Source organism: Equus quagga, chromosome 20 (assembly GCF_021613505.1).
Source record: "Equus quagga isolate Etosha38 chromosome 20, UCLA_HA_Equagga_1.0, whole genome shotgun sequence".
NCBI lineage: Eukaryota > Metazoa > Chordata > Mammalia > Perissodactyla > Equidae > Equus > Equus quagga.
The window spans coordinates 17,452,622-17,477,966 of NC_060286.1; the positions used below are offsets into that span (position 1 = coordinate 17,452,622).

General features: G+C 47.1%; 1 protein-coding gene across 1 annotated transcript in view; it reads right to left on the reverse strand.

Annotated features, from left to right (window-relative positions):
- Nucleotides 1-15,012, reverse strand: part of DPF3 (double PHD fingers 3) — a 243,247-nt gene extending 228,235 nt beyond the window's left edge. Inside the window, exon 1 of the mRNA XM_046647021.1 lies at nucleotides 14,981-15,012. Coding sequence (XP_046502977.1) covers nucleotides 14,981-15,012 — 32 coding nt within the window. The remainder of the gene's footprint in view (nucleotides 1-14,980) is intronic.
- Nucleotides 15,013-25,345: the final 10,333 nt, after the last annotated feature.

Genomic DNA, 25,345 nt, shown 5'->3' on the forward strand with positions numbered 1-25,345 from the left:
CAGAGATACAAACCTTGCTATTAAGCATTAAGTGGATTATTCCTCTATCTAGGGCTTGGAGAGCATTGGAGAGGCTTAGGTCTGAGTCAAGAAATGAAAGCAGCAGCAGAAAGCAAAAGAAAAACAAAAGGGTAACCAGTGGGCTTTTCCTTCCTGGGGATTTGAAAAGCTACAGCAAAGCCTGGAGGAGAGATGTCAGGAAGTTGGACTGCGCGAGGCTGCCGGTCCGGGTCTTGGAGGAAGGCGGGGCTGTTTCAGGGCTTTCACAGCGTCCAGACCAGGTCATCTGGGCAGCAAAGGAGACAGGAACTCAGGACAACACTGCGCAATAATAAAGATCACACCATCGATCGGCGCTTCTTTTGTTCCCTATTTCTCAGGAACCTGCGCACAGTCCAGGCAGGTAATGGGTAAGAACAAATGATCGCCATCAGAGGGACCTATATTATTGGGTCTTCTCAATTTGGCAGATCATCAAATAATAAAACAAGAATCCTATTGCTCCAAGAATAGCAAGAGCTAGCTGGGTCTCAGAAAGTTTCTTCCATTCAGACTCACGAATCAGTCAGGCTCCATCCGTCCCCCGTGCTCAGTGGGACCCCCAGCCCCTGGGATGCCCCATGGTGTGCTCTGGACCAGGGAACTATGAGAACTTTCCAAATTTTGCAGAACTCTGTAGATCGGTGTTCATCTCAGCTATCCTGTGCATAACTGACCTAAAATTGAATGATCCAAACCTGTTTCCCATCCCCCAGGGATGTGTGTAATTAGATAAAATGAGGACAGAATATGTATAAGTATCTGTCATACTGGGACGGCTGCCCAGAAAGGAAATGAACACTGGGAACCGGACAGCCCCGTGTGCACCCTCGGTACCGAAGGGCCACACTTGGGGACTGAGGGAGAGTTACCTTCGAGAGTAAGGGCTGGCGCTGTATGACCTTTCTGAGTTGACAAACATTTTTGTACAACTCTGCTCCCACAACCTACATTTTGTGCACCATCAGCATTTGCCCTGGCTTTCCATGTTGAAGGATGTCTAGCGGACCAGAGTCTGACTGAAAACAACTCAGGTTGCCCATCTCCACCTCAGGCCTTCATCCTCCTCCTGACCCAGAACCAGGTACCTTCTTCCAAACAGCCCCAACACCGAATGATGTGGAGGGTGGGAAAGTGGTTAGAGAACATACAAAAGTTACGGTGATAGATATTTTTCTCTCTCTCAGTTTGAGAAGTAAAGGACCTCACATGATCCCCCCGGACATCATTTTTTGTTTCATAGTTAAGTGAATTTGTCTGCGTCGAACATGGTTGGGACACTGAGTCATAGGGGAAGATACAACTCTCTATGGGTACTTTGAAAATATACAAAAGGCCTCCTCTCAAAGAATATGTTTCTGGAAACCCTGATGGGTCTACCGTCATCTCCGTAGGTCAGTAGCCTCTCACCAGATCCCAGCCTTGGGTTAAACCACTATAGTGCTCTCACCTTCTGGTCTCCTCCATCTTAAAAATCTCCAAAAATCCTCGGGTATAAATAAGGCTAATGGAAATCCCACACACAGCTGAGCACGTAGTAGGCACTCAATAAAAATGTGGTTGATTTCTCAGTGGCTCTTCACAAGCCCCAGGTTACTTAGTCCCTGAAAGAAAGCGAAGCAAACGACTTGTCTTTACTTCCCAAGACCAAAGGAGGAAAACCAAGCTTTTTAGATCTACCAGGATGAAGTGGTAAAGAAACAAGGGGCTAGAATAATGCCACTGACATTCATCACAGTCGCACATGCTACACACAGGCAAGGCCGAGCTCGGGCCTGTTTTCCAACTCCTGAAATTGAAGAATTCAGGGAAGGAATTCCGCTGCCTTTTCCAAACTCCTGCAGTCAAGGGAGAGGATAAGAAACAGGTCAACTCCAAAGGGCTAGAGGCAAATTCAGCAGGAAGAGCGGCGTGCCTGCCTGCTGGCTTCATTTGCTCAGTTATTGCACACACGTTTATTAAACACCTGCTATGCTAAATCCTAGGGATAGAAAAGCACAGGCAGCCACTGTCCCAGCCTTCCAGGGCCTTATGTTCTAACTAACCAGAGTTAAGTGTTTCAGTGGCTGAGAGAGAAGAGTATGCTTGGGACCAAGGGCAGATGTGGCCAATTCTAACCGAGGGTCAGCAAGGGCTTTACTGGGGAAGAGGGGACTTTGAAGCATCTGGGAGATGAGCAGGTAGATGTTCACCAAGCACATCTGGGAGAAGATGGGGCTGGAGGAGCCTCAAGACGTTTAGTGTGACTGCAGGGGGAGTATAAGGGGCGCTGGCTCTCTGAGCAGGGAAACAGAAGCATCCTTTCAGGATAACAAGTTACCCACATCTCTCATTCTAAAGTTCTTAACCTGGAGTCCATGGACCTCTAGGGCATCCAATGTTGGGCTCCTCAAGGTCTGTGAACCCCCTAAAATCATCCGCAGATGTTCACACCTATATGAATTTTTCCTGGGGGGACGATCCCCAACTTTCATAGGATTCTCAAAAGCGTCTGCAATTATCAAGGTAGGTAAAGAAGAAACACTCAGCAGGACATTGAGTGGCCTGAACACTAGACCGGGGTGTAGAAGCCATGGTTTTGGTCTCTGTAGCTCGCGTATAGCCTAGTACCTGACATATCGTAGGTTTTCAGAACTAGCACAGCTAAAGGATGAATGCCAGGAGATGAGGAGAAATCTCCATTTTCATCACCAAAACAAACATTTGTGTGTACTGACTGTGTGCCATGCATGGGGCTAGACTTTAAAAGACAGTACTTCTTTCCATAAAGGCGCATGGAAGAATGTCTTCCCAACCTCATGTTCCCAGAGCCAGGATTGCAAATCCAAGTCCCTAAATGTGGCTACGAGTCACCCAGGGCAATCCACTGCAATCCCCGCAATCAGGCTCAAACTGTAGTTGGCAGTTGCCAAGCAACAGGTAACCCTGAAGACACATCACCAAACTGAGATGCCAAAAGGGCATTTTCTGGACAAGCTGGTTCTGAAAACCAGCCCCCATGTAAGTCTGTCTGCCAGGGCTCTCTAGAGCTGTTGGGGGGAGGAGTAGACTTTGCAGCCCAAAGGAGGCAGGAAGGGGAAGCCAGGAAGGGTGAGGATGGCAGTGGGTTTCCCACCCTAGGGAGCAGGCACAGGAACAGGGCACTGACGGTTGAGGGAGAAGGCAGCCTCAGGGAGAGAAGGCAGCTGGTGCCCCGCACATCCTCTTTCAGACTGTTAGCAGGTAAGCCTTTCCTCACAGGTTTCTGCTCCAAAGACCTAATTACCAAAACCACTATCACGTTGTGGTAGACCAACGCCTGAGCCCTGCAAGTTACTCCATCGGCACATCCCTAACAGCGGTCTACAGCACCCGACTTATTTTCTTTGCACTGCAATTACTCTTCCAAGCAGTTCCTGAGCAGATCCTAGCCATATCTAAAGATGCATAAAGTGGCACAAAGATTTGACTGCACCTGCGTCCAGCTCGGCCCCCAAAGTCACCATTCCTGCAACAGCTCCACTGACCTATGTGGGCAAGATGACAGACCCCAGACACAGCTAACCGGGAACCCAGGGAGCAGTTTTTCTCCAACTCTCCCAGGCGACTCGCTCCCTTCCAGAGGCAGCAAGCACAAAAGAGGCAAAGAGCTCTAACCCTCTAAAATCCAGATCTTTTTTTTTTTAATGAAAAGCTTAGAAACTCCTTCAGCTAAGAATCAGGTGAGACTGGGATTCCTAAGACAAACCATTGCACCAGCCAGCAGTGAGTGGCGTCTCTCCCTGCGCAGATGGTAGAAAGCTTGGGCCTTCTTTGGAACCCATCACCTCTTCTGCAGAAAAGTCTTGGGGACCAGGGGAGAAAGGGCAAATAAATAGATCAGTCTGGATTCAGGAAGAACAAATGCTTAAGTCAAACAACAACAAATAAGGCGGATATAAATCCAGATAAAATATTAAAATCATTAAAGGGCTGCTGCTCCCTGAAGATTGGGAAAAATGAAGAGAGTTAATTAAAAGCAATCTCCATGCACTGCTGAGCCAGCCGGCCCTGATAAATCAACAGCTGGGGCTGTGTGGAGGGCAGTCCAGGGGCTTCAGGAGGCGGGGCTGGCCAGGGAGGGGGGCACCGCAGAGATGGCAGTGACGTCAAATGGAACACCACGACTTAAGTTTTGTGTTTTATTAAATATTTGATGACCACTGAATAAAGTTGTTCTTCCGAGGGGGAGAAAATAATCAGTGAACGAAGAGGAAGGAAGATCAGGATGAAGAGGTCTTGTTTGTTTCGTTCAAAATATCTTGGGGACTGTGATGTCAGCATCTCTGATCTTGCCCCAAATGCAGAGGCTTTTGGTTTTTTCTCTCTACCTGATCTTGCCCGGGTAGATGCATCTTCTCAGATCTCTCTACAAACCCCTGGGTTATGCTCATCTTGGGGGCTGAGGGACGTGGTGCAAAGTCAGGGAAAGGCACAAAGAGGAAGAGGAGAAAGAAAGACCTTCAAAATTCTCGCTGCTTATCCCAGCCAGACTTTTAGCACAAAACTAAAAGGTCAGCAGAAATGGTGGGAACTTTTCTTTTCCTTGCTTGCTTTCTCCCCCGCCCCCCTTTTCTTTCTCTACTTCCTCCCTTCCCCCTTTTTTCGGCAGTCAGATAAAGTTTTTGTTTTTCTTTTCAAACAAAAAACAGCTCAGAATATTCGGGCCCAATGTCAGTTAAAAAAAAAAAAAACAACTAGCAATTTTAGAAGTGTTATTCTAAAACTTCTATTTCTTCTCTATTCTAAGGGATCCCTCCAGTTCTTCCTTGATGGAAATATAATCAAGAGAAATGATTGGGGGAAAGTGTTTTTTTCTCCTCCATAGAATTGGGATTGGAAGGGGAGTGTGTGCATGGGGAAACATAAGGAATTATGCATTTGGATATGCATTTTAATTAGGTGGACAGAAGCAGCCGCCTGTTAATTTTTCTTGCTTGTTTCCACTTAGCATTCATCACAGGCAGAACCACCATAGAGCGCTCCCACGATAATAGATGGTTCTGCATTGGCTAAGTCCTCGGGGAAAATAATTAGCAGGAGAGAATATATTCTCTCCACTCCCACTACCCCATCTACCCTGCCCTCCCCCCAGCCCCAGCACCACATTGCATCCCCTTCCCCCGCCTCCCACCCCCAACCACAGTGGTTTCCCCAGGAGAAGCCTAGGGGAGCAGTCAGCCTCCTGGTTTACAAGGGCTTACCTTGCCCCGCAAAGAACAGGGGTCTGGAAGGAGAAACAGACAGACTGGAGGCCTTCCTTGGAGTGGACACTCCCACATGCAGGAAGGAAGGTTACTAGGCTGCTCAGTTCTGAGGGACAGGCTGGCAATCAGTGCTGGCCCAGATAGGATGAAGAAAGCTCTGAAGAGGGCGAGACAGTTCTCATTGAGCTCGACTGGCAGCAAAGACACACACAAGAGTCCTTAGTGGAGGATAATGGCAGGCGGGGTGACGTTTTCACTTAATTTGCTTTTATAAAGTAAAGGAATGTTGTAGTTTTCGCAGCAAGCCTGAATCTGAAGCATTCCCATGGCTGGCAACCAGGACGTGGCTCTGAGATTTCAGATCTGACTCTGCCACAGTGCTCTCCATAGTCTACTTTTGTATAAAGAATCAATCCTTGCCGCTGATTTCCTGTGTCAACAGCATCCCCTCCTTGTTCATTAGCAGGTTTAAGCTCCAGCCCTGGCTTTCACCTCTTCTCTCTCTCTCTCTCTCTGGAGTCTTCTTGATAGGAGGCGGAGTCAGAGACTGGATGATGACTGAAGCCCAAGTTCCAGGAAAGTGCTCCCCTCTGCCCGCCAGCTCCTGCCTCCTCTGACTTTGAGGGTGGACTCAGCCCAGGGCCAACAATGGGAAATGAAACGAGGCCTTCCCCTGAGCTCATATTCTCACCTATTTCAAACCCAGACTACGGGAAAATCCCACTGAGATCCCAGGGCTATTTACACACAGCTGGATGAGTGGGCTTTGCATTCCTAGGAAACAATGCCAGAATCATTCCATTTATTTTCGTTTTAATATAGTAATGTTGAATATATGAGATATTGTTGACTCTGAGAAAGCCTCAGTCAGCTACAGGAAACTTTGTAGTTCTCCTAGTAATACCTCACATTTTTAGTTGACACCTTCTGAAATGTTTTCACATCCACTATATCTTTTGGGCCCCTTGAGGGGTAAGCAGGCCTGGGTGCAGGGAAGAGAGGAGAAAGGAGACAGAGCTCTTCTCACCCTATGCAAAGATAGGCCCGATCTACAAACTCTTGACTTCCGAGCTACTTGTCATCCAAGGTGCTCCCTCGACCCCCTGTTGCCTCCACTCAGCCCAGGAAACCCTCCCTCCAAGACTCACCAGGTAATGACTCCTCCTGCACTCCTGGGGCCTCCCCAAACCCAAACCCTGACCCCACGTGGAGTCCTTGTCCTCAAGGGGATGGGGGATATGGGGAAGGCAATCCTTGTGGCTGGGGATGAGAGAAGTGAGTCTGGGTTCCTGGCATTTACCCCCAAAAATAATTGTATTCCTACAGGGAAGGGGGGATAAAGAGGCTGAATTCTATGATACTGATATGATCAGTAGTTTTCTGTAAGTTTATAAGGTGGGGGTTGCCCATACTATCTAGAAATGTAGTCCCTGAATTTTAAAGTCTGAAAATGAAGGGAATCTAGGCAGATACCCAAAAGAATTGAAAGCAGGGACTCAAACAGCTACTTATGCCCTGTTCATAACAGCATTATTCACAATAGCCAAAAGGCAGAAGCAATGGAAGTGTCTATCAATGGATGAACGGATAAACAAAGTGTGGCATATACATGTAATGGAATATTATTCAGCCATAAAAAGGAAGGAAATTCTGACACATGCTATAACATAGATGAACCTTGAGGATATTATGCTAAACGAAATAAACTAGTCACAAAAGGACAAATAGTGTATGATTCCACTTATATGAGCTACTTAGAATAGACAAATTCATACAGTCAGAAAGCAAAATGATGGGTACCAGGGACTGGAGTTGGGGAATGGGGAGTTATTTAATGGGTATAGAGTTCCTGTTTGGGATAACAAAAAAAATTCCAGAGATGGATAGTATGGATGGTTGCACAACATTATGAATGTGCTCAGTGCCACTGAATTGTACACTTAAAAATCATTAAAATGGTACATTTACATGTGATAAATGTTACATATACATGTTATGTATATATTACCACAACTAGAAAAAGAAATAAAGGAATTTCCCTGTCTGCTGGAGTTCAGGCTGTCCTCCCCACCCCACCCCCATTTTGCCTAAATCTCACAATTTAGGCTTCTGTGAATTCTCTGATGGGTTTTGTAATCCCCTCTTCCTTCTTTAGGCTTGTAGAAAACTGCAAAGGGAGCTTTCAAACAAAGGAAAACCTGATAATAATGCCCCCAGAGGCATCTGGGCTGTGCTGCAGGCATGTCACTGAAGAAGAGGCAGTGAATTCCAATTTAGAGACTGCTAATACCCGCATGGGTATGGCCAGCCTGTGGGTCTGCTGGGCACCTCCGTTTCCTCAGCAGTAACACGGGGTACACTAGAGGCAGCTCAGTGAGACATCAGTACAGGTCCATCTACTTTAGCTTGCTGAACAGCCAGGCCTCTGCAGTGGCCCACATGGAAGCTAAATGAGCAGTTTATTTCCACTTTCATTGGGATGGGTGCCGCGGTGGAGAAGAGGGCAGGTCCAGGGAGATTGTGGATAAGTGAAATCCAGGGGAGCAAAATCTTTTGTTTGGTTCCGAGTCTCCCTCCACATAAAGAAAAGAGGAAGAAAAAGACAGATGTTCTCAGCAATTCCAGTCTTTTCCACAACCAGAAAGTTTACCAGAATGCTTCTAAACAGCAATAGGCCAATTAGTCTTCCCACTGCTCTTTCCTCTCTCCATCCTCTGGTTGGAGAGCTAAAGAAAAGGAAAGAGTTCAAAAGGGAGAATCAGGGGGCAGGCCCCGTGGCCAAGTGGTTGGGTTCACACGGTCCACTTCGGCAGCCCAAGGTTGCACAGGTTCGGATACTGGGCCTGGACGTGGCACCGCTCATCAGGCCATGCTGAGGCACGTCCCACATACCACAACTAGAATGACCCACCACTAAAAATCTACAACTATGTACTGGGGGGCTTTGGGGAGAAGAAGAAGGAAAAAGAAAAAGAAGATTGACAATAGATGTTAGCTCAGGTGCCAATCTTTTTAAAAAAAAAGAGAGAGAATCAGAAGAAAAGCCCACATTCTACATGGCCCACCACCTGGTCCTCATCCTCAGGCTCTGAGAAGGGAGAGGAAGTTCCATCTCAGTTAGAACCCCAAGTGGTAGCACAACGTGACAAGACTCAACAGCCTCCCAGCATTAATTACTCCTCTTTAGAGCCATACTTTAAAAACAAGGAATTAGGGGCTGGCCCCGTGGCCGACTGGTTAAGTTCGCGTGCTCCGATGCAGGTGGCCCAGTGTTTCGTTGGTTTGAATCCTGGGCGGAACATGGAACTGCTCATCAAACCACACTGAGGCAGCGTCCCACATACCACAACTAGAAGGACCCACAATGAAGAATATACAACTATGTACCGGGGGGCTTTGGGGAGAAAAAGGATAAAATAAAATGTCGAAAAAAAAAAAAAAAACAAGGAATTATTCGAATTCTGGCCCCTAACTGTCCTCCTTGTCCTAGTTAACCACAGTGAGAGCCACGAAGTTTTGACTTGAAAGGAATTTTGGCAATCAAGGTTCATCACCCTCATCTTAAAGACAAGGAATATGAGTTTCAGAGAAGTTCTGAGTCTAAGATCGCACAGCTAGTTGGCGGTAGGGCTGAGAACAGAGCTCCTCCCTGAGCTTTTTCTCCTCCACCACTCTGAAGTCCTCTTAGCTACACAAGAAATGAACTGGCGAGAAGTGAACCTGGAAGCGAGACAGTTTGAGATAGGGCCACGCTGATGGCAGGTGCAAGTCTGGGGACTGGCAAACCTTTTCTGGTGGAGCTACCAATTGCAGATCACACAAACAGCAGATTTTCGAAGTACATACCAACAGCAACAAAAAACTCATTTCACGGCAACCTGAGATGCCCACCGTCTCTGAATTCGGAGAGGGAGGAGAGGGCGCAAAAGGGGCATTAGATATGGGCCATCGCTGCTCCCCAGGCTCAGAAGCAAGGCCTGAGTGGTGGAGGACTCAGCGTAGGCTATTTGAACCCCGTTATTAGGAACTCTGAGCATAATCCCCTCGCACCTCCCTGCTTCCAAACTTAACCCCTAAATCTCAGCCTCCTCAAGCCTTCTCTCACCACCCCCGGCCCCCACTACTACTATTCACAAACACATAACCCAGAAATTCTCAACACAGTCTGCTCTTCTCCCCTCCCCACCCCCACTCCACCCCCAACACCTCCTAACCACTGCTTTTAAAACTCTGATGCAAATCACAGGCTTCAAAAACCTTCCTTGGTGACAGTTTTATGACGCTAGCTCCATTCATCCATATGGTTTGACAGACTGTGAAACACTCGTAACCGGACCAATAAGAAAAACAAATTACAAAAACACCACAACACCTCATCTCTCCGCAGTCATTCACACAACTAAAGAAAACTTTGGAACTTGCAATAGATCATAATATCAGTCTCTTTTGCTGTTAAACAATCATCTTTTCAGAGTTCCAGACCGCACCGTGGTTTTATCCACTCACCTACCCCTCCCCACCCCCACCCCACTCCCCACCCGCCCCCTCCCCACCCCCTCTTTATCTTTCCTTGTTAAATACCTACATATTTAAAGGCTATTTAAAGCTAGAGTGATGCTTACACAGACTCCTGCTGGAAAACCATGGCTGGGCAGAAACTCTCACTGGTTGTGGTATTTCTTTAGCCAGGGGCTTGCCACATTTGGCTACATTTCTGTCTTATAGTGACTTTCAGAACACTCAAAAACCACAAAAGTTACTTTGCAGAGATTGGGATAACAAACAGGCCTGGATTCTGGTGCCTTTTTATGACCCAGCCCCCAACCACTACAATCAGCATGGCTGCACTTCAAAAACTGAAGCCTCAGCCTCAGTTTCCATTCTGTTTCTGGTGCATGCTCAAAACAAAGCATGCTGACTGTGGCATTTTATTTTGTACATTGATCTGAGCAGATGGCTCTGAAACAGCTTTAGACATTATAGTCTTTCTCAGATGTATCCAGATTCCAGCTACCTGCATGATTCCAAAAAGACAGAGGAAGATTAGAACTCTCTAATTAAGTTGCCTCTGAATTCCAGCCCACCTTATGGATCCGAGCAGCTCCCACTCCACTGGCGATCTCTGGAAGTCTCCCAGGTGGTCCACAGGCTGGGCTATGTTCAGAGGCTTACCCTGTGACAATGACTCCTCTTGGGTTCTGGCAGAAATTAATATCCTTTATGGGTATTTCGTCAAAACCAGACATTCTTCCCGCTGAAAAATAATGTGTGCTAATGAAGTTTGGAGAATTTAGAGCTTTTTTCCAGTGGCAACCAGAAGCAGATGGAGAAGGTGCTTCTTAGGCATCTGTTGGCTTAAAATGTCTGAGGGTCCTTTTTCATAAGGGGCTAAAATAATGTCCATAAAAGGCAGCAAGTTCACAAAGTCTCAACCCCAACGTTCCCCACTTAGTACCTACCCACACTCCCCCACCCCAACAGAAAGAGTTTAGGGGAGATTAGAACTAGGAATGTGTCCCCCCACCCTCTCCTCTCGGATATCTAAACTGAGTGCCACAGCAAAAGTGAGGTCTGGCGTCTAAGTGGCAACAATTGCACAACTTTCACAGACACAAATCCACTTTAGATTAGACTACACTGTATCCAGATCAGAGAATGCATAAAGAGATGAAGACTTGCAGTCCATCACACGCACCGCCTGCTGTTTGACCTTGGCTGAGTACGCATATGTACCTGTCCGAGAGTTGTGTCCTTAACAATAAAACGGACATATAAACACATACTTCCAAGCAAGGGAAATTCCTTACAAAAGAAAGTTTCAATACAATTATGTACATGTATGTTCACAGTTATAAGCATGACAAAATAATTTACTGGTCTCATTCTTTATAAACAGGTACTTGAGGTAAATCTCCGTTGGTTTATGTGGAATAATTAATATCAGTAATTCTTTTCTAAGCGGGCAGTTATAATAATAGATACACATGTACATAATCAAGTCTGGCAGAAGGTGGCAGACATTCCCAGTTAAGTGCATACAAACCAGGGTTTTGATAACTTAATAAAAGAGTAAGTTGTTTAAAGTGTTGATAGCAGATTTGGGGGGGGGGTGGATTACCCGAATTAGAATATCAAGTAAGATTAGAATTTATATTAAAAGACTTATGTTTCCTAGGTATGCAGAAATCAACCAGAATACTACTATGTTACTTGACTGACATACACAGACCTTTCTCAAATCCGTATTTATGTTACCTACATGTGTTTACTTCACCATATAGCCCTTATCTTGCTTGTATGTGTAAGATTTGAGGGTGACTCATCACACATCTAGGCTCAGACAAGGTAGCTGCTAAATTAAATAATGTGTAATACCCATTTACACATCGTACCTGACCATCGATGCTTTTAAATTTTATTTCTCCAGATGTGACTGCTTGGTTGTGGGGCCACCTGCTGTGTCCCCTTTGTGATCTGATCAGTCCAGGCAGCTCCTGTTTCTGCCTCTAACACCCTGTTGGGCAGTAATAAGATGTTAAAGGCGACAACAGAGAGAGAAGCCAAGCTGTCAGCTTCAGAGAGGAAGGGGGTGAAGGGTACAAGGAGGAGGAACAAGAAAGGGAGTTGAGGGGAGATCAAAGACAGGCAGGAAGAAAGCCAAACTGCTGAGAGAGGAGATGTGGCTCCAGGAGCTTGGGGCCCTAAGGAAGACCCCAAAGCAATGAGATTCAAATTGCGCCATCCAGTTACCTAAGCTATTGAATTATAGAGTGTCCCACGCGGAAAAAGCTAGTATAATGAAAAATGGTCCCTACTCAGGGTAGGCAGAGCCCTACAGAGGTGTTGCCTAAAACCTCAGCTTGTTTCTTCCCAGCACATCACCTACCACCACTTTATCCCCTAAGCCTAGAGGAAACCTTTGTGCAACCAGGGGGCAACCGTGGTGTTGGCCTTTTTTTTTTTTTTTTTTTTTTTTTGGAGGGGAGGGAGAGACTCCCAACGCACACAGAGAAAATGCTAATGTCGTTCAGCTCCGTTTCATTGTCAGGAGGGACACAGGAGGATAAAAACAGAGCTCTCCAAACCGTTCTCCCTGCTTCCCTCCTCCCAACACCACCACCCATCCCTCGAGCTTGATGTGTCTCTGAGCTTTGTTCTAATTTATCCCATGCATAATTTATTCATATGTGTATTGTTTCCTGATCAGCAACTTTTAAAAACAAATTAAATATATAAGATGTTTTATTAAACAAGTTGCTTTTTAAAAATAAAGGCAGGTGGTGTAGGTCTCCCAGTAACAACGTGTGCGCTCCTGGGTTAGGAGTTTAAAAACCGTCCAAGGTGCAGGAGGCCCGGCTTGGGGGGGGGGGGGGGGGGGGGGGGAGAGCGGGGGAGGGTATTGTTTACACCCGCTCTCCCCCAGGGAAAGGGTTTGAGATGCAAAAAGGAGCGGCTAATTATAAACGACCACTCAACTCCCACCTAGAAAAAGCAGGCAGGGGTGTTGTGTTGTGTGTGTGCTAGCGTGCGTGGCGACACAGAATTACAAATACATCACGTCGCAACTGTTTCTAATTATACAAAGTACAAGTATAATAATTCAGAACTAATTTCAATAACCAACCCGCTTCTCCGTCCCTTCCCCCACCTCTAGCCCCTCCCCATCCCAAACACACACACACAGACACCCTCCCCAAACACGCACCTTCCTGCGGCCGAAAAAACAAAAACAAAAACTGGAGCGAGCAGGGTAACCCTGGAGCGTAGAGAGATCGCGCCCGCCCGCGCGTGAGCGGGCTCCAGGGTGACAAGGTACCGCTTTCCCAGCAGGAAACAAACCCGGCGCACATGTGAAATAGATTTCTCTAACTTGAGTTTACCAGGTGGCATCAGCCCGGCTATGTGATTTTGGCTGGAAATGGGGGGACTGAAAATCAGCTTTGGGTTCTGTAGAAACTCACAGCATCAGCGATGTGGCAGCGCAGCGACAGGCAGCGAGGATGCGGTGAAGTTACGCCTATTTATTCTGCCATAAAACATTTTCTTTCTGGGGCGAAACACTGGCGTTCAAGTGCAGTGTATCCGAGCTTCCGAGCGAGAACTGGAGCCAGGAGCTGCTCTCTGATCAGCCTCAGCTTCCAATGTCCTCTTAACGGCAGCTTTAATATATATATTAAAAACTCCGAGACTTGCGACATCCCTACCCTTTTCCTTACTACTGATGGGAGATAAGCTAATGCAAACACGCCCGATTCTCCCCGCGTGTTCCTTCGCGTTAGGAACCCCCCTGCCGCCCCCCGATGCGAACCTGGTTTTCAACTCCAGGAGGAGCCGGGGATGCGGACGCGGATGGGCTGAGGTGAAAGAACCTGGGTTGGCACCTGCCATGCGCCCGCGAGAATTCAGCACGAAACGCCCCCCATCCGCGCCTCCCCCTCCCCTCGCCCGCGGCTTCCAGCCCAGCCGAGAAGTCCTGACCCCAGGGGCGCAGACCCCCATCCACGCCGCGCCGCGATCTGGAGGGAGCTCCCCTCTGCGATCATCTCCGCCAAGAGCACCCCCTTTGGAGCGCCGCTCGTTCTCCAAAGCCACCCCCGGCTCCGCCATCGCGAGCGGACTTGGCGGCTTAACAGTTCCACCGACTGGAAGGAAGGAAGGAAGGACGCCAGGATGAAAAGGAGGAGGAAGGAAGGAAGGCAGGAATTGGCTGTCGGACCCGCGGACTGGCCCCCGCGAGTCCTCGCCCAGCCCGCCCCCTCCGTCCCGGATCCGGGCGTCCGCTCAAAGTCTCCCGGCGGCGGCCAGAGGCACCTGCCCCTCGCGCTGGCCCGGAGCAGACGCCGCGGGCTCGGGCGGAGAGCCCCAAGCTGCGTCCCCGCCCGCCTCGGCTTTTCACCCAGAGGAAGCGAGAACACCATTCATGAGACCTGCAGCTTCCCTGCCTCCAGATCAACCCCAAGTTAACCCGAGTGGTTAATTTACTACAGCCAGTTCGCCCACAAACACGCGCAGACACAACGGCGACCGCCCGGAGCGCCGTCACGCTCCGGGGGCTGCCCCGGCAGGAAAGCCCCGGGCAACCACCTGGGCCCCAGGGCTCCTGGGACCCGCTGCTCCCCAGGCGGTCCTCGCAACTCCGGAAGGTTTGCACAAACTCCCCGCGAGCGATCGGAAGGCGGAGAGCGCCCTGCAAACTCCGGAGCTGCCGCGGTCCGCTCGCCCCGGCGGACCGAGCGGCGGGGCGGGGGCCGCGGGCTCCGGAGGCGCGGGGCTCAGCCAAGTGCACCCGCGCGGTCCCCGGCCCGGCGCTCGGCCCCCCGCTCGGCCGTCCCCCGCGCCGCGCTCGCCACCCGGCCAGGCCGGGCACTCGGGGGACCGTGCCGTCCCCAAGCTGCCCGCGACCCCCGGAGCTGGAGGGAGCTGGAGAGCGCTGGAGCGCCTGGCTCCCCTGCGGGTATCCCCCGTCTCTCCGTCCGCCAATTAAGCAGAACGCAATTGTAACAATTTTCTTCGTGTTAATTGCATCTCCTGACATTTCTGCGCGTTGGGGGAAAAAAAAAAGATGAAGAAGTAAGAGCTGAAAGAAAAGCGAGAAGCCCCGCCGCGGCTGCAGGCGCCCGCGAGCGCCGTGCATTGGCAGCGCTCGGCACGCAGAAGGCGCCTTTTTTTTCATATTGAAACCACGCGGAATATGTACATTTTTTAGTCTTACTTACGCTTTCAGGGGGTTGTGAATGACAGTCGCCATTTTGCTACAATGTAACAGAATATTGTCTGTCTCAGAGTTCTAAAGGTTCGCTCAGGGGAAGCGGCGAGCCAATCAGAGCACGGGATACCGGCCCGCCGGCCAATCGGCGCGGCTGGTCGCCAGGTGGGCGGGGCCTGCACGGTGGTAGTTATTAGGGGAGCTGTCAAAGCCCAGAGGTCACTCCCTTTTGTAGAGCCCGAGAGCGAGCAGGTCTTAAAGGGGCAGTACCGTGCGAGCGGCTCCTTTTCGGATTGGGGAACGTGGAGACGTACGGGAGAGTATTCTAGTTTGGTTTGAGTCCCTGCTTTCTAAATAACTGCAGAGAGTTTGCGCTCCTGGACAGAAATATTTAAGTATTGCCAACAAACCACCGAACCCCCATTCATTAGCTTTTAGTTTTGCTGTTACATTTTTAATCCCGCAAAGGGCAAATTCCCTTATTCCCATGCAAAAGTTGGAAGGCTGCCGTTTCGTCTAACAAATTACTACACGTGTCCTGCCGTTTCTGCTAATGCTCTGGGTCCTGCGGCTTGTTCATATTCTCATTCCCAACGTGTTTTCTTTATCTCGGCCACCTACCTCTCTCGGTTTCTTGGAACTGCCGCCGCTGTTCCTGGCGACTCCAGGACAGCAACTCCCCTCCCCCTGGAATGTCTCAATGTCAGGCTCGCTCCCTCCCGCAGCCACAGCTTTTCGTTACGTAATGCGCGGTGGTCACTCTGCGCGGTTCGCCACTACCACCTCTTCTGTTCTACGGACACACCAGAAACTTCGGAAATGATCAGATTCCGACCGACTGGGGAGCCAAAGGGGGACCTGGCGCTCTGGCCTTTGGGCTTAGGGGTAGGTGAGGTTTAAGAAAACTTTTGGAAACGCTTTCTGCTACTATCAAAGCGAGTAACTAAACAGAAGTTGTAGAACCTAGACTGGGTGTTGCCAGAGTCTCTTTCCGGGAGTAGCACACGCGATTCTGGCGTCACCTCTCACTACTGAGATAGAAGGTGAAAAGAATTTGCTCCTGAATAATCCACTGTGGCCCGAGCGTTCAGAGTCTGGCTGCTTCAAGTCAGTGTGAGCTCCTCACTGACGAGCCCCAGACAAAATTGGGAAACTTCTGCGAAGCCAGGCTTCCACTGGGCAGCCGGGCAGCTCCGGGCGGATGAAATCGCACTAAATCATGAATAGCGGCCTCGTTAGCATACGGGAATCTGGCTAGCATCCCAAAGTTGTTTAATCAGGTCAAATAGCTAAGATAGTGGGGGAGGGGTGAAAGGGAGGAGAGGAGATGCCAAATTGCCAGTTCTTCAAAGCTGTGCCCTCTCACTTCCTCAGCGCTCCTCTCAAGGCAATGAATAAAATAAATAAAATTTTTTAAAAGTTCCAGAACTTTCAGAGTTCAACTCCATACCTGTTAGAGTTACAGATAAACAATACAGGGCTGAATCAGTACGTCTGTAATACACTTGAAGTTTGTGACCCCTTCTTTCTGCCTAGTTAATAGCAGAGGCAAGTTCTAGAGATTGCTTGCTGATGTCTTTGCACAGCATCCTGCAGTCTGAAAAAAGTTATCCACTTTTCTAAAATCAAAATTGGAAAAATATCTTCCTCATGAATTTGTCATTGGTTCAAAAGCTAGTACCTTGCCTGGGATGGGCCCTGACAACATTAAAAAGCAAGCACTATATTCTGACACATAAGTATGAGTTTGAAGTATCAGTCAGAACTCTCAACAACCTCCTTGAGATAGCAAAAGCACAGCAATTCAGATTGGAAAACAACAGCATATTTTAATATCCGGAGCTTGATAAAGGAAGTAGGAAATGCAGAGCCTGCCCTGAACAAGGCTTGCAATTTACTAGGAGCAGGGAAAAGAAATTTATATTACATATTCAAGAGAAGTGTATATACTCTAAGCAAGTATGATCGTTTATTGAATTAAGGCCCAGATGCAGAAACCAGCATAATTCCTAACTGTCTGGCACGCCTGAAAAGGGCACACCAGATCTGTCTTCACTTTGAGAAATTTTAATCCAGAACTTAAACATTTAAGTTACATTTTACAATGACTGAATTGAAAAAATAATCAGTTAAAGATAGGGGTTTTTTTTAAGTAGGATAGCCTTGCTTTTTATAACCTAGTGGGATGTCATTTTAACCTTATCCATATAGGTATGACTTCTAAATGACAGGATTGTGAATTCACCTTTTGCCAGTTCTAAGACCTGTAAGAGGTATTATTTTAGCTTTAGTTTTTATATCCTAGATAAAGATTTTGCTACAGTGAGGCAGGTTCTATCTGTCGATTTGCAGATGGCCTGACTGTTTTGCAATAAGGCCAAACTTTGCAAACAGGTCTTAAAATGTACCAGGCCCACCCTACAAAAAGGCACATATTTTTTTGCCAGAATGCTCAAAAGGAAGGAGGCTGAGAGTAGATGTGTTTAAAGGAGACAGGAACTTTGAACAGTTTGGGGAAATGTTAAATTTTACATTAATTTTGCAAAGAAGAGCTGTCTATGGTTCGCAGCGTGAGCTCTGACAGCCACCCGCCTGATGTCACCACTTGTCAGCTGGGTCATCTTGGGCGAGTTTACTTAGCAACTCGAATGTCTCGGTTTCCTCATCTGAAAAAAGGCAATAATCAGAGAACTTGAATCATATGGCTCTTTCCAGGGCTGGATGAGATAACACATGCCAAGGGTCTAGCCAGTAGCAAGCTCTTAACACGTGTTGATTATTGTTTTTTGTACAGATATTCAATTCTTTCCTGTTGGCATAAGGAATGCAGGAGATCTGAACAAAATGATGTATTGAAAAGTGACATTGCCCATCAAGTTTAGTGTTTTTTTTAAAGATTTTATTATTTTTTTCCTTTTTCTCCCCAAAGCCCCCCAGTACATAGTTGTATATTCTTCGTTGTGGGTCCTTCTAGTTGTGGCATGTGGGACACTGCCTCAGCGTGGTTTGATGAGCAGTGCCATGTCCCCGCCCAGGATTCGAACCAAGGAAACACTGGGCCGCCTGCAGCGGAGCGCGCGAACTTAACCACTCGGCCACGGGGCCAGCCCCAAGTTTAGTTTTTTAAACTCATTAAACCAAGAAGAATGAGCAAAGAACAACTTTGCTGAGAACAAAATAATAAATGACTGTTTCAGTTAGGGGGTCATAGAACTACTTAAACCCCAAAAATGTCCTCTTGCTGTTTATGATATCAAGACACTTTTAAAATCCCATCTCTAAAGCTCTATAGATGTTCATATATTTGAATACACTCCATCCCTCCCCATCACCTTCATCTCGAGTTTGCTGGTTAGGTAGCTTAATTTGGAGGGCCGAGTGGGCCCAGAGCAACCACTTCCCCACCCCACCAAGAGAGTCCAGAGCCAGGCCGTCCAATATGGGAGCCATGAGTCACACGTGCCTACTAAGCATTTGAATTGTGGCTAGTCCGAATCAAGATGTGCTATAAGTGTAAAATACACACTGGATTTCATAGACTTAGTATAAAAAAGAATGTAAAATATCTCATTAATAATTTTCTTATTGATTACGTGTTGAAATGACAGTATTTTGAATTTAAATGACAACACCGGATTCAATTAAAAAAATGTTATTAAAACTAATTTTACCTGTTTCTTTTTACTTTTTTTAATGCAGCTACTAGGAAATTTAAAGTTACTCAGGGGGTTTGTGTTGCATTTCTATTGTATGACATTGCTCAAGACTGTGTGTGTGATGAGAGAAAAGGGTGAGGCCTTTCTCAATCATGTTAATCCATCCTGTGTCGCCTTCTCAAATTCAACCTTGACATCAGTAAGCAAAACTCTCTGGTCCAACTCAAGCCTGTGTTTAACGCCACCCATCCAAAGGAACATTAGGTGGGTGACTAAGGACCCCAGTGTCTGAACCACAAAGGGCACCCAAATCTATTTTCTCTTAAAAAATTTGAAGACTGTTTCAGCAGACAATGAGTCAAAGCTGTGAGAAGATGCCCACCCAGAAGCAGGGAAGAATGGCATTTCTGTAACAACTGTCAACCTTTCCAGCTGACTTTGTTAAGCCACATGGAAATAAGAGAGAGAAGTAAGGGAAGAAGACGCAGGACTCACAAACAGCCGAAGAGTTCCTTTGAAAGAGGAAGTGTGCCCCAAAAGCCATACAAAATGAATGCAGTTCCTGGCGGGCTCTGGGAGCTGAAGGAGTTTGAAGTCCTGTGGGTATTTAAAAAACGAGGACAAGCTCCCCCACAATCCCTCCATTCATCCACAGAACAATGAGTCACGGCCTTGCAGCTGGTCGGCCATGCTGGTTCCCTGAGATCCACAACCAGCTTTGGTATCTTCTAGGCACTGAGCTGAAGAGTGGGCACCAAACCTGCCATCTGGTTTTCTCCCTTCTTGGGGATGTGGGTGGAGGGGTTCTTACTCTCTTCACAAAATGTCAAAGCATAGAAAAAAAATCAAAGTCTGGGTACGGGAGATGCTCCTAGGACCAGACCTCTGAAACCTCTTGTTTCAGGGTAGAATCGAATAAAAACCAATGCTCGCTGCTTCCCGCTACCTCAGTTCATTCATTCAGTCGTCCATTGGAGGCTTTCTGTGACGGAGGCATTGTACTGGGCACAGGTGGTGAAATAAAAACAAACCAGACATGGAAACAACGCTCAAAAAGCAATTGCCATCCATCTGGAGAGAGAATAAAGATTGTAGGCCCACCCCCACAAGCAAGCAGCGTATTTACTTGATGTGACTTAAAGGGAAAAGTGGCCTGCCCAACCAGTCTCTCCTGTCCCTGGCATGGTGCCCGTAATCCAATGGATGCATCCTTGGGTTTTACTGAGTGCCTTCACTCCTTTGGGTTTTCAAGGTTTTATGGTATCGAGATTTTGACAAATTGGTATAAAACAAGGGAGAAATGATATATGTGAAGGAACCTCCGTGGAGGAAGCAAGTACCTCTCACGTTATGGGAGGGAAAGGCTTCATGGAGAAGGTCACATTTAATTTGGGCCTTGGTTGGGTCGATTTCAGAAATGAGCCAAGGGTTGAACGGACTTTCAGACCCAAAACACAATCTAAGAACAGCTAATTCTTACAGCAAATACTTGTAGGTTCCCTACCCTGTGCCGCCATGCCCCCTTTCTGCTGGGCCTTGTGGCATACAGAAACCTAAGACAGTCCCCACCTTTAAAGGACTCATTTGAAAAGGGGGGTGGGGGGAGCAGGAGGTGACAATGCAGAACGATGTGGCTGAGGAACAGGGAACACTGTGGGGTTGGACGTGGGGTTGGACGAGACATAGCAACCAGACAGGGAGGCCAGGGCTGTCTTCTTAGAAGAGACGATGCCTGAGCTGAGTGCCAAATGACCTGTAGGAGGAAAGATGTCCCTGCAGAGGTGGCAGCACATACAAAGTCTTTGGGGAAGTGAGAGAGGGCATTATGATTTCAAGGGCTCCCTCTGGTAGGAAGGTAGTTGCAGGGTGACCAGTGAGACAGAAAAAGCTGGAGAGACAAGGAGGGGGTGCCAAAGCTAAGAGATGTGGAGTTTCATCCGGAAGGCAATCAGGCAACACTGAAAGATTTTCAGCTGGGGGTGCAAATGAAGGGGCTGCCTTTTAGAAAGCTTATTTCAGCAGCCACATGACCGTGGGTGGGAGAGAGGCCAAACCGGGGGTCTGGGAATCTGCTGTGGGCTCCCGCGTCTGGGTGAAGATAAGGGGCAGAATCAGTGATTTCTAAGGAAGTAGACCCTGCAGGACTTGGGGGCGAACTTGTAGTGGGCTTGAGGGAGACGGGAGGGGCCTAGGATGATGCCAGGTTTCTGGCTCCTGGAAATGACATCAGTTGGCTCCACTTAACTAGAGAAACATGAAGTCAAGGCCGATGCCTGGAGGCTGGAGGCCAGTGAAGCCCTAGGACATTCTATTGAGGGAGAGCGCTGGCCTTACTGGAAGACCTTAATCCCCCATCCCCCAACCTCCCCCAATGTTGCTATAAATCTCTTCTTCTGGGGGAGCAGTGACCTAGGCTGGGGTTCTCTTAAGTCCTCCTCCTCTGGCTTTTCCTTTCTCTAGGGGCTCCACCTTCCCGCTAATCCCCACCCTTTCACTCAGGGCGCGCTCAGAATCGTCTTAAAGGAGTCTCTCTTCTGGGTAGTTGAGTCTAAAGAGTGGATTCTAGGACACCCCCAAAACCTTCACAAGGAAGGGATCAAGACTTCACGAGATACACGGTACACACTCACACAGGCACGCAGCAGCAGTGGCTTGATTAGAATCTCAGGCACCAGGAAAGGCAGCGGAGGGGATATTTTTATACAGGAGCTTTCTCCACTCAAATCACACGGAGTAATCACAGCCCGCCCTGAGGAGGGGCCCCAGCCCGTCTCCTCCCTCACTAATGCCAGACAATCACAAGTGGGCCTCTCTTTGTCTTCCTGATAGAGCCACTGGTTAGAGAGCGCTCGCCGTGTCTGTCTTTTAAAGATAGCTAACTCCTCTCTCTGATGCCCTCCTCCACCTGCCAAGTCCGAATTTTCCAAGTCCTCCCTAGGCCCATCCACGTGGACACCATATCTGACATCCTGGATCAAAGCCACTGGCAAGGTCCTCCTGCAGAGAGGGCCAGAATGGAGCAGAGAAAAAAAAACCTTCGACCATTACCACCATGGGGAGTAACCATGTTGGGACCAAGACATAAATGAACCAATTTCCCTTAAGACTGTATGCACGTATAAAGAAATAAATTCACCCCCTTGGCCATTTCCTGCATAAAGAAACTTCTTCCCATCTGCAAAAGTGGCTGCCCCGAGAGCCCCCAAAGAGCGCCTTCTGCAGGGTACAGCTTTAAGTGTGGTGACGTCTGAGGCACCTGTCTCCCTCACTCACGCCATTGACATGACCTCAGGCTCTACCCTGTCATTAGGCAGGACTCATCCAGGAGAAGTCTGAGAGCCAAGCGCGGGAGAGCGTGTTGCGTCTGGTGGTTCTGCAGATATTTACACCACCATATAAAAATAGGTGTTCTCACAAGCAGGAGAGATGGACAGAAGCCACAGGACCTAAAATGTCCCACACTCTGGCAAAGAGGGGGACAGAGGCCTGTTGAATTACGGCACATGTTTTCTATTCTCTGACAGCTCTCGGCGATGAACTCCGGCCTGCATAGCTACAAAAGGACCTCAGTTCCATGTTTACTCTACTCAAGAGGAAAAAGGAAGGTGAGAAAATGCTCCTGAAGTCCACAGAGGACCCCATGCATTTTCAATGCATCAAAGCCAACAAGGGCAGCCAGCCTGAGGATAACTTTCTCCAATGCAGCATTGGATTCTGGGACAGAAGCAGAGTCCAGAGGGTCCTGAACCCCAGAGAAAATAATGATAGAGGAATCAAGCAGGGGAAATGAGTGAGGTGGGGCTGACTAGGAGAAGAGACAAAACAGAAGCAATTGGTTCTGGTAAAGAAAAAAAGCAAAATTCCAATGAAATGGGATTATTAAGGTCTAGGCAAGAAATGAAATTTATTTTGGTACCTGGATTCCCAAAGTCACCAAATATTCTCCATTCTCATCGATCAACTTATTTTATCCCTGCACAATAGACAAAAATTTGTTTAGTTGCCATGTCGTAAGAATTAAAACTCAATGACCATTCTGAAAACCAAGGCTGTTTTCTGGACATAAGAGGGCTCACTAACAAAGACCCTGGAAGCCATTGTGTTTCTAGAAAGGCTTTTTATAAAGCTGATATTAAATATTTTAATCTTACCTATCTAGTGGCTTGAATTTAAACCTATGCAGATTAAATGGATCTCAAATCAATCACTTACTACTTCTGGCTTTCGCAGAGTTTTATCCATAGCTGTATTAAAATATTTGTATTTTGGTGCATCTCATTTTCTGTTTCCCTACTCTGCAAGATGTGGAGGGCAGGTGTGGCACCTTTAAATCTCCAGATCCTGGCCCAAGGCCTACTAGACAATCATTGGTAGTTGAGAGAATAAATAAAAGCATAAGTAACTATATCTAGTGATATAAATCCCACCGTATTAAAATAATCTGTACTGGGGCTGGCCCCATGGCGTGCTGGTTGAGTTTGGTATGCTCCACTTCAGTGGCCCGAGTTTATGGGTTTGGTTCCCTGGTGTGGACCTACACCACTTGTCAGCCATGCTGTGGTAGCAACCCACATACAAAATAGAGGAAGACTGGAACAGATATTAGCTCAGGGTGAATCTTCCTCAACAACAAAAAATAATAATAATCTGTACTTCATACCCATTAAGATGGCAAGAATCAAAAAGTCAAATGACAACAAGAGTTGGTGAGGATGCGGGGAAATCAGAACCCTCATATACTGCTGGTGGGATTGTAAAATGGTCCAGCTGCTCTGGAAAACAGTGTGGTAGTTCTGCAAACAATTAAACGTAGGTTACCATATGACCCAGCAATGCCACTCCTAGGTATATATCTTAGAGAAGTGAAAACGTATGTCCACACAGAAACTCGTACATGAATGTTCATAGTAGCATTAGCCAAAAGGTAGAAACACTCAGATGTCCATTATACTGAAGAATGGATAAACAAAAGGTGGTGTATCTGTACAATAAAACGTTATTCAGCCATAGAGAAGAATGGAGTACTGATACACGCTCCAACGTTGATGAATCTTGAAAACATTGTGCTATGTGAAAGAAGTCAGTCACAAAAAAAATGATTTCGTTTACATGAGAGTCAAGAATAGGGACATCCATAGAGACAGAAAGTAGATTAGGGCTGGAGGGGCAGGTAGAGGGGAACAGGAGGGTGAGAGCTAAAGGATACAGGGTTTCTTCTTGAGGTGGTGAAGTCCTAAACCGTCTGCGGTGACGGCTGCACACGTCTGTGAATATACTAAAACCCATTCAACTGTACACTTTAAATGGGGGAATTGTATGGTATGTGAATTATATCTCAATAAAGCATTTTTTTAAAATCTCTTCTCATAATAAACACCAGAAGCCCACTAACCCAGAAATTTCTATGGTCATTTTCTCCTTTAGAACTGCAGTAGACATGTAGAAAGTGTAGACTATAGGCAGGAATTCAATTTTCAACTTGGTGACTCTATACTCACGTTAGCCTCTTGCTTCCTATCAAGTAACAGAGAGAGAAATCCTTTGCTGTGAAAAGCTTCAAATATTGAAGCTATAACTATGACCAAACAAATTAGCTCGTTCACAGAGATTCTGAAAGGGCTTTGGATTTCTAGTAAGTCTGTAAAGTCAAATGTAAGTATTTTTAGTCTTGCATATTAGCCGCTCTGGGGTGACTCCTACGGTGAAATATAACACAGGGACTGAACCAAGAACCTGTTTGACTTAATGACCAAAGCTACTCCCATCTCAAGTTTGGTTTCTTTTTCATTTTGAGATATAATGGGGGTGGGAGGAGCGATTTCATCAGAATTGAGGTCCATTTTCATTTTTATATTGTCTTTAGTAGTTTTTTATCATGAATTGTAAATTTTGGTTAAACTTTCATATGGACAAATCAAGGAACGACAGGAATTCTATGCCTGGAAACATCGATGACAGCACTACAGCGCACGGAAGTCTGAGCAAGGAGGGTGAAATAGAAGAAAGCAAAATCGGAATACCTGAGAACTGGAACCTGGCTTTGCTACTCACAAGGTACACAACTGCTGGCGGGTGACTTAATCCTGAGCCTCAGTTTATTCATCCATAAAACGGGGATATTGCTACCAGTGTCTGAGTGTCGTTGGGAGGAATACACGTGATAGTGTAAGTGACACAAAGAAAAGCAACTTGAGAAATACGTCTCCCTTCTCCTTAGATAGAAGATGGAAGTGCTTGTGAGGCACAAAGAATGGAAAGAACAGAAGATAAGGAAGGGTAGAGTTCAGAGGAGTCAGAGGTTAACAGAATGTGGTCCCCTAAATCAGCTGAAGCCAGATAATCCTGGGCCAAATGGGAGGCAGGACTCGCCTGTGTTCAAGGAAAAAAGGCCTTAGACAAAATAGCAAAATGAGAGCCGAATTGGCCTGTTAGTAAATTCCTCGAGTCCATAAAGGAGTCAGTCCTTTCAAGAATTTGTTTTTGGGATATCATGGAATTAGATGTGGATGTGGTGGAGGAAAATAGGAGGTGATTATATGTAATATCCAGGATGTGCAGTTACTAGCAAGTTACTCACTGTTAACAGGGATATTTCAAAAGGCTAGATTTTAGGGAAGAAAGCCTTAATGGAAACCAACGTCTAGGCCGGGTTAGAGTGTCTCACTTTTTGACACCCCTTTAGGAGGAGGATGCAGTGGTGCAACTGTTCCTCACTGAAG